General features: G+C 62.5%; 1 protein-coding gene across 1 annotated transcript in view; it reads right to left on the bottom strand.

Annotated features, from left to right (window-relative positions):
- Positions 1 to 333: 333 nt before the first annotated feature.
- The window catches only part of ASPG (asparaginase), a 29,520-nt gene continuing 20,437 nt past the window's right edge, over positions 334 to 9,416 (bottom strand). The window contains exons 7-14 of the mRNA XM_004699128.2: positions 7,731 to 7,843; positions 6,719 to 6,901; positions 6,324 to 6,437; positions 5,954 to 6,073; positions 4,947 to 5,206; positions 3,011 to 3,097; positions 2,341 to 2,440; positions 334 to 2,206 (exon numbers count right to left, since the gene is read on the bottom strand). Coding sequence (XP_004699185.1) covers positions 2,135 to 2,206; positions 2,341 to 2,440; positions 3,011 to 3,097; positions 4,947 to 5,206; positions 5,954 to 6,073; positions 6,324 to 6,437; positions 6,719 to 6,901; positions 7,731 to 7,843 — 1,049 coding nt within the window. The 3' untranslated portion in view covers positions 334 to 2,134. The remainder of the gene's footprint in view (positions 2,207 to 2,340; positions 2,441 to 3,010; positions 3,098 to 4,946; positions 5,207 to 5,953; positions 6,074 to 6,323; positions 6,438 to 6,718; positions 6,902 to 7,730; positions 7,844 to 9,416) is intronic.

Raw genomic sequence — 9,416 nt, forward strand, 5'->3', positions numbered from 1 at the left:
CTCCCAGCACAGCACGTTGCGCCCTGCCCCCCAGCACGTACAGGAGCACTCACACCCCCAACAAGCCCACGTGCGCGGCCCAGCGCCCCAGCAGCTGCGCCGGCAGGTGTCCGGCCTGACCCTAACGGACAGCAGCCGCCGACCCTAGGCGTTTGCGTCGCGGAAGGAATTGGGGAGGGGGGTGGGGTAGTCTCGCAGGTTCTTAAGTCCTGAATGGTTGGGGGAGAGGGGGGGGGGTTAGGGCTTGCAGCTCCAGGTACCCCCAGCGAAGCCCAGGCCAGTCCCTGCACCACACACGGTCCCAGTTATTTCATGATCACAACCAGTCACACATGCCAGCAAAAGATTTTATTCTATTTGTCATGGGGACATTGAGGCTCAGAGGATAGACAGGGCAGGGAGGCGGTACACGGGCCCTGTGAGGGGGGTAGCCAGGAAGAGGGGTTGGGTACATTTTGGAGTTTCCCCTGACACCCCCACCACCATGATGGAGCAGCAGGGCCACTCCCCAGGCACCCCTCCCCTCAAGTCTAAGCCTAGACACAGCCAGCCCCCTCCCATAGCCCCCCTGGGCTGGTCACTTCCTCCAGCATCAGAAGGGTCGTAGGTAGGAGAGAGGCCACATGGGTTGGTCTTTGCTGCAGGAAGGGCAGTGGTGTGACCAGAAGGGAAACTTCTGACCTTGAAAGTAAAGCAGGGCTCCCTGAGCTGGGAGCTGGGGTGGGGGGGGAGTGAGAGGGGGGGCAGGTGGAGGCTGTGTGGAGTCTGGCTTTGTGATAGAAAACTCTGTTGGAGCAGAGAGTAGCTGCAGGGAAGATGGGCTGCAGGGAGGGGGGGTCCCAGAGACAAGGTGGGGAGGGGGGGAGGAGCAGTGTGGCCTGGGACCCCGGGGAACCTCGGGCCCCACGTTCATCCGGTCCTTGCTGCCGATAGCCCTCCTAATCATTGGTGGTCAGCTTTGCACTGGTGGTATAAGGAGAGGTGTTGCCCATATGCCCCCTCTCGGGGAGTGAGGACAGTCTTGGCAGAGCTGGGCACCTTGTGGCCTGGGTCCCTCCCCCGGCTTTCTTTCGGCCGAGGATGCAGAAACCTAGGAAGGGTGCCATGTTCCCAGCCTGGCGCAGGAAGTGGGGACTGTCACCTCCACTCTCTGGAGCAGCTGGCTTCCTTGCTCTCAACTGGCCTTCGAGGTAAGGGCCAGATTTGTGCGTGTGACTTTCCTGGTGTTTCGGGTACTAGATCAGTGCTGCAGGCTCCGCTTCATCCCACAAGGCAGCGATTGGGGGTCTGGTCTTCAGCCCTTGTGGGGACATCCCCCCCCCTCCCCGCCGTCTGCCCACCTGGGGGCAGCCTAGCCCCATTGTGCCCCCACCCTGGCCAGTGACCCACTTGAGGGGAAGCCAATTTAGTACATCCTCTTGCCTTGGTGCCCAGGAGAGTAGGCGGCGCCACAAGGGCAGGCTGGCACCCGCCCTGGGAGGAGCCTGCCATGTGGGGACCACAAGCCTGCACAGGGGCAGTGGGTGCTGGGCAGAAGTCCTGGGCAGGGACACCGGAGGGTAGAGGTCTTCAGCCTAGCAATGCCCCCCCTCCCATCCTCGCCCCCATACTGCCTTCTCCTCCAAGGGTCCCTGCTCTGGCACTGGCCCCCGGCTCCAGGAGGGTGTGGGTGCCGGCGCCCCGGGCCCGACTCTCCCCCTCAGTGGCATGACCCGATTGTGCAAGGCTGGCGCGCCCACACCTGGGGGAGGGCCTGGCAGCTGGCCAGCTACACAGCCTGGGAACTGGGTTGAGAAGCCCACAGGGCAGGCGGGGCACCCTGGCCTGGCCCACCTTGGGAAAGGCCCTGTGGGGGAGGGAGCCTGGGTTCCCAGTCCTGGGTAAATGGACAGATGGACAGATGGGCCCAGTCCTCAGGTGGGCAGTTAGAGAGGAACCAATGGGGCGGGGCAGGGAGATCCACCAAGAGCAGGCTCAGAGGGCAGCAGGGGAGGGGGCAGGAGGGCAACCCGGGGGCTCAGGTAGGAGAGAGGCCACATTGGTTGGCCTTTGCTGTGGTGTGACCAGACTTCAGTGGGTGGACCACGAACAAGCGAAAAGCTGTCCACCCAGCCCCCAGGGGTGGGGGTGGGGGCTACTGGCCAGAGCCCTCCTCCTGGAGGCACCGCAGAAAGGACACCACCTTCACGTGTCCGGCAGCTTCCGCCTGCGGGAGAGAGGGCGCCTCAGAGACCCACCCCACACAAAGGCCAGACAACCCCACTCTGCCCAGAGCGTGAAGACGATGGCCGTCCTGGAGATGTGGCCTTGCGTGGGGAGCACCACCCTGGGAGCACTCACAATACTCAGGGCGGTGCTGCCATCGTAGCCGGGCAGCTTCAGGTTCACACCCGCCTGACACCATGCCTGCAGGCCTTCGAGGTCCGCCCGGGAGGCCAACCTGGGGGAAGGGGTACTGTCAGGGTCTGCAGAGCTGGCTACCACCCACCCCCCTCAACACAGCCGGACCCAAACAGCTGACCCAGCACTGTCCAGCCATATAGGAAGAGTCTGGTCTCGCCCATTGGAGACTCAGGTGGGGGCACTCACACACCTACCTGCTCACACACCTGCACACGTGTCTCCCCACCCTGCCGGGGCCTGTCCTGGTAGCACACAATGTGGGCTTCTGGCTGGGAGGGGGCCAGGACCCGCCCCGGCCCAAAACTGGAAACAGTGGGGGAGGAGCATGGGTCCCCTCTCCCTCCCCCAGGTGAGCCTCTTTTGACTCTGTCATGGGGGTGAGTGGGAGAGTGGGGGATGGAAAGCCCTCCCCCCAAAGTGGTGCTGGGTAACTCCAGGTGAGTTTTGCCTCTCAGTGGCTCCATCTTCCGGGGAGAGTGGTCTAACTGCACCACTCAGACTCAGTTTCCCCATCTGTGCAGCCTGGGGGGGTGCTTTACTCTAACAAACTCCCACCTGCTGACCCAGCCCCTCCTTCCCATCAGCCCAGCACACCGGCAGCCCTTACCTGCATAGCTCTGTCCCTGCGTCCTCCAGCTCCCGGGGGGACAGGCAGGCACCAGCCTCCCGCAGCAGCTTGATCACACCACCGTGCCTGCATGAAGCAGCCGTGCTGAGCCCCTGCCCAGGCCCTGCTCACACACAGGACCCTGTGCCCCCCCCCCAATTCTCCAGTACCACCACCACCACCAGGCACGGGGTGGGGGGGGTGTCCATTGGCCTCAGCCCTGCTGAGCAGTCTTTGGTGAGCACCTCAGACCCCACATGGTCTCCTGACCTCCTGAGATGGCATCATGCCCTCCTGTGGGGGCCTGGGCCAGTCCTGCCCTGAGCTGGCTGGCCCCTCTCATCAGATGCACCCCCGTGGATGGCCTCCCTCAGCCAGGCCCAGGCCTGGGGCACCACAGCTAGGATGGCAGGGGAGGCCTGCTCTGCCCTGAGGCCAAGAAGGATGGGGACACCACGCACAAGAGGGGGCCAGGTGGTGAGGAGACCAGGGCTGGGGGCAGCAAGATGCAAGGCTCTGCTAAGAGCTGGGACAGAGAGACAAGTGGGCAGGGGTCCCACAGTGGAGGGACAGGGAGACAGAGGCCTCACCATTGGGGATGGGGGTGAGGACAGGTGGGCAGAGGCCCAGGAGTGGGGGACAGACAGGCAACACGAAACAATGTGTTCCCACCCCACCCCCACCCTGTGGCCACTCCTGGGCTCCTTCTGCTGTGTGTATCAAAGTGCTCCAGCCTTGGAGGTGCGGCACCCCCATGGGGCACCCGCTGTGGTGGGCGGCTCCTGCCAGGCAGGCGGGCCCCTGGCAGGGGATCGAGTTGGGGTGCCCAGACCGGTCTGAAGATGTTGTGACAGTCAAGGTGGGGACAAAGGCCAGTGGTGAGCTCATCCCACGCTCCCCACCACACCCGAGGTCCCAGGTCGGCACCCCTACCACCCCGACCCGGGCTGAGGTTTCTATGGGGTTGGCAGGGTTGTGGGGTGAGGGGGTCTCTACCAGGATTGAGCCCAGCTCACAAAGGCGACCCCACCTGCCAAGGGCTCATAATGCAGAAGGCAGATCAGTGTGGAGGGGACCAGGCTCACAGCAGGATGGGAGGAACCTAGTTTCACAGTAGGTGGGGGCGGGATACACAGGATCCTAGCAGGGGGGAGGAGGGCAGGCGTGTTCTGCATGGATAACTGTGCCGAGGAGACGGAGAATGGCCCCAAACAGCCCATGTCCTGCAGGTGGGGGAGCCCTGACAGAGGCCTCAGGGACATGACCCCCACCACCCGCCTCCAGTCAGCCCCTCCTGGAAGCCAGAACTCAGGCCCCAAACCTACTGCCCCCACAATGTAAGACCTAGTGCCCCCCACACCACCTGCCCCCCCATTGTCTGCCCTAGTGTGCCCCCCACAGACACACAATATTGTCTCCCCCATCGCATGCGCATGCGTGCTCACACACATATCCACACACTGGCTTGGGGGGTTAGGCCAGTCTGCGTGGGGCCCTCCCTGCCCAGGAGCTGGCCCTGTGCCCCTCCCTGGCCCCACCACCCGACCCAGTACAGGTGCTACCAAGGCAGGGCAGCCCCAGGCCCCTGACACTTTAGCTGGAAAGGTTGGCTCTTGTCTAGAAGCCCCAGGCCTGTGTCTTGCTGCCCCTCAGCAAGACCACCCCCTCTAAGCAGCCTCCCATGGCCCCTGCTCTTTGCCCTGTCCCCCATCCCCCAACGTGGTCACTGCTGGACTTGGCTGCCATGCAAGGTCACTGCCATCCCTGGTCCGCCTACTCTAAGCCATCTCCTCATGCATGGTCACTGCCGTCCCTGGTCCCCAGGGTGCTGCAGAGAGCAGGGGCTCTTGGTCCCCTTAGTTCTGTGCTGGGAGACTGTGCCCAGGGTGGCTCTGGGCCCCTGCCTGCACCCATGCACTGCCCCGCCATTCCATACCTGCCCCTCACAGCCAGCCGCAGGGGGCTGAAGCCATCTGAGTCCTGGCCATTCACGTCAGCACCTCTCTGCAGCAGCAAGCTCACAGCTGTGGCATGACCCCCCCGGGCGGCTGCGTGCAGCGGGGTCTGACCGGTGAAGTGCTGCTTGGCTACATCGCTGTCCATCTCCAACAGTGCCTGCAGTGCCTGCATGTCCCCGGTGTAGGCAGTGGCACAGGCCAGACTGGGCAGCAGGGCTCCCCGAACAGCATCCCACTCCTGGAGAGACAGTGACAGTGGGCCCCACTGTGACCCAGGGATGGGGGCAGAATGGGGGTTGGGTGACCACTAGCCACCCAGAGAGCCACGTGAGCTGTGGGGCCCGGGGTCACATGGCTCATTCACGCACACTCATGGGGACAGGAAGAGCTGGGACTGTGACAGCCCTCAGTCCTGCGTCAAATCTCACTCCCCACCAGAGGCCCCCCTGGGAACAAGGCTTCCCTATGTGACCAGAGCCTGAGTGGAGCCCTGAGCCCCCACCGCTGTCCAGGGAGCAGGGAGTACAAAGAGCACCCAAAAAGAAGGCCAAGCCTCCCAAGCTCTCCGGGATACCCAGAGCCCCAGGCCTGCTGAGAAGACAGCCCAGATGCTAGGCTCAGAGCAGAGGCCGTCCACACTCCGTCTTCACCCACAACCACGCCACCCGAATGACAGGTCACCCGGCCCAGCCCTTTCATCTGACCCCGGCCTGCTCAGAAAGCCACAGCCCCATCCCCACACTGAGGGGAAACTGAGGCACAGCATCACCCAGGCAGCACTGTCAGGCTGGGCCCCTGTGGCAGAGGGGCCTGCTATGGGCACAGGGCACCTGACCCCTGACTGCAGACCAGGCAGCAGGGTTCAGCTCTGGCCTTTCTGGGTCAGGATGCTTGTCTCTGGTGCTGGTGGGGGGAGGGGGGCTCTAGGCTGGAGGACAAAGCTGTGGGCCTAGGCTGGGGTGCATGGCCCCCCATTGGGCAGTACCTGGCTCTCAGTGAGCTTGAGAAACTGGGCCACCTGGTGCCCCAGGGAGCTGCCCTGCTGAGAGCGCTGGCGTTCAGAGACTGGCAGCGTCATCTCCCCACGAAGGTCTTGGGCCAGCAGCTGGGTGGAAGCACACAGGGGCGTTGGTCAACCACATGGCCCACCAAGCCAGGCCTGGGGCTGGAGTGGTCCGGACACACACACACTGGTGGGCAGCCCGCCCCCAGCGCTACCCCTTCTCATGAGTGGGCCACCCAAGGGAGGTGGGCTGCCTGTAAGGGAGCATTTTGGGGGTCCCCCATCTGTGCCAGGTCCCTCCCTAGGCACCACCACCCCTCCACCAGCTGGCCCTTGGCTTTGCCTGACCCACCTGCTTCCTGTCCTCCAGTCTCAGGCCTGAGAGGCCCAGCACATAAGCCAGCTTGGCCAGAGCCGCTTCTGAGGTCAAGTCGAAGCCAGAGAGCAGGCCGGAACCCTCCATGGCCTGAGAGGAGCAGGGGGCACGTGTGTCCATCCTGCCCTCCCGCCCCAGCACCCAGGCCTCAGCACCCAACCGGGATCCCCCCTCATGCCCCCCAGGTCTTGGTCCTGCCCAGGCACACCCCCTTCCAAGTCCCCCCAGGTCTCAGGCTCCATTGGGATCCTCTCTACACTCCTCAATCCCCACCTGGGGCACCTGCACCACAGGCCTTGGTGCCCCACCCACCATGCCTCGGTCCACACCCCACGCCCGCGGCCCCGCCCCCACGCTGCGGCCCCGCCCACCACGCCGGTGGCATAGTCCGAGGTGACGCCGCCCCGGAGGCAATTCGTGCAGTTGAGAATGATCAGGCCACGGCTGGTGGCCGCTCGCAGCTCCTGCAGCAGCTCCGGCTTGGTGGGCCCGTTCCCGGAGCCGAAAGTCTCCAGGACCACGCCCTTCAGTGGGGGCTGCAGGAAGGCCCGGACCTGTGGGGGCGGGCGGGGGGCAGGGTCAAGGGAGAGAGCAGGAGGGAGGGGACCAGGGGGAAGGGCAGAGATACAGGGAATGTGAGATGGGGGTCCGAAGGAGGCCGGGAAGGAGGGGGAAGGTAGGGGTCAGGACAGAGGTCAGAGGGAAGTGGGGCAAGGTGGAAGGGGCCAGTGGAGTAGGCCAGGGGTCCAGGGGAGGGCGAGTCTAGCAATGGGGGTCTAGCCCCCGTGCAACTCAGCCCCCCGCCCCCAGTGGGAAGGCAGACCGCTCCCAGTCAACAGCTGGGAGAACCACGTGCTCCACAGGGTCCCCTGGTCTACAAGTTGAGAGGCCCAGGAGGGGCCTCCGATCTGCAGCCCCCTCCTTCCCCCTCAGCCTCCAGTGACACAGGGGTAGAGGTGCTGGGGAAGGTACACCAAGCCCACTGGGACCCCCACAGCCCAAGGCATGGCCCCAGGAGGGGCCTAGCTGCGACAACCCACTGTAGGCTCGCCCTGGCCTGCACTGGGTGTTGGGGTTGGGGTGCTTCCCAGGGCCCCCAACTCTGCCTGTATGCAGGGGGAGCCCAAGAGAAGCTTCTTGGGGGAGGGCAGGACGCCCACCCACTCGCTGGTCCTAGGGTGGGGGGCAGGGACTGAGGTGAACACAGAGCCATGGCTATGGCCCAGGGGTCAGCCACCAGGGTCAGCCTCAGGTCCCCAGGCTAATTGGGGCCCTTCCACACTCAGGTGGATCAACAGCAGAGCTTGCACACAGAGGCCAGGCCTGCATTCCCACCCCTGGACAAAGACTGGGCCGGGCAGACGCTGCTGGGACGAGGCCTACCAGGGCAGCGGGGATGCCGGGGTACAGGCGTAGCACCGCCACGTCATGCTCCACGTGGCTGTTGACCACCAATGGCCCCTTCGCTGGCACCTTCCGCACCAACTCCTTGTTGACTGACAGAGGAGGAGGAGGGGCCTTGGTGAGCCACGCCCACCCTCTGGTCCCCAGAACCCAGAGCGCCCTCCCCACTACAGACTCCCTTTGGAGCCATGCATGGGAGGGAGGAGGGGCAGGGTTTGGTGAAGGGGGAAGGAGTTAGTGACCCAGGTGATGAGGTCGAGGGTTCCCCTTTTGGAGAGGTGGGGAGGCTGAGTCACAGCTATGTCAAGTGGGGGCAGCTTGCTGGCAGAGGGACCACTGGCTCAAGGGCTTGGTGGAACCAGAGAGGGACCTCTTGGGAAATGGAAGCTGTGTGAATCTGAATAGCAGCACAGTGCCCTCAGGTGGGGGTAAATGCCCACCACGTTCCTGCCCACCCCACCTCTTACACCCTGAGGGCTGGGGCTCTAAAGTGAGGCTGGCTGCAGGCTGGCAAGGAGGGAAGGAAGCAGGGCGAGAGGAAGGGGGTGGGTGAGAGAGTGAGTAGGTGGGTGAGTAGATGAGTGAGTGGGCAGGTGGGTGGTTGGATAGGGAGTAGGTGAGTGAATGAGTAGGTAAGTGGATGAATGAGTGAGAGTGAGTGGGTAGGTGAGTAGGTGAATGAAAGAGTGGGTGAATGAGTGAGTAAGTGGATAGATGAGTGGGTGAGTCAATGGGTGGATGGATTAGTGAGGGAGAGTGAGTGGGTGAGAGGTATGGATGAGTGGGTGGGTGGGTGGATGAATGGAAGAGTGAGTGAGAGGATGAATGATGAGAGAGTAGGTGAGTGGGTGAATGGATGAATGGAAGAGTGAGTGGGTGAGTAGCCAGTCCGCAAAGAGGACCACATGGCTGGCCCCGCTATGAGACACGATGTCCCTCACTGACCCATAGCCCTATAGGGGACAACACTGGAGACACAGTGTGGGAATTGCACCCGATCTGATCCCACCACACCGAGGCAAAACACTAAAGGGGTGCAACAGAACAGCAAGGGAACGGAGTGGCGAGGTCCCCAGGGAATGCAGAAGCTGGACTTTGGGGCCAGGGCGTGGTGCCCCAACAGACTAGACTGGAAAACACTCCTAAAGGCCAACAAAGAGTTCTTGAACTAACTACAAGCTTTTCTTTCTTGTTGTGTTTTTTTGTCATTGGTTTGTTGTTGTTTTGTTGTATATTGTTGCTTGGGTTTGCTCTGTCTTGTTTTTGTGCATGTTATTATCTCCGCAGGTCTGTCTAAATAAAATAGGCTGGATGAACAATCTGGAGGAGAAAACAATGGGACCGACAGTTCTGGGGGGTCATGGGAGAGGGGGAGGTGGGGGGAAAGGAAGTGGTGTTAACAAACTCAGGGACAAGGGAGCAAGAAGTGATCCAAATCGGTGGTGAGGAGGATGTAGGAGGCCTGGTAGGACGTGATCAAGGGTAATGTGACCAAGAGGAATTACAGAAACCTAAATGAAGACTGAGCATGATAGTGGGACAAGAGGAAAGTCAAAGGAAATAGAGGACAGAGCTAGGAGGCAAAGGGCATTTATAGAGGTCTAAATAAAGGCATGTACATATGTAAATACATTTATATATGAGGATGGGGAAATAGATCTGTGT

The sequence above is a fragment of the Echinops telfairi genome, unplaced genomic scaffold (genome assembly GCF_000313985.2).
Source record: "Echinops telfairi isolate 266 unplaced genomic scaffold, ASM31398v2 ScPeMD7_18;HRSCAF=68, whole genome shotgun sequence".
In the NCBI taxonomy this organism is placed as follows: domain Eukaryota; kingdom Metazoa; phylum Chordata; class Mammalia; order Afrosoricida; family Tenrecidae; genus Echinops; species Echinops telfairi.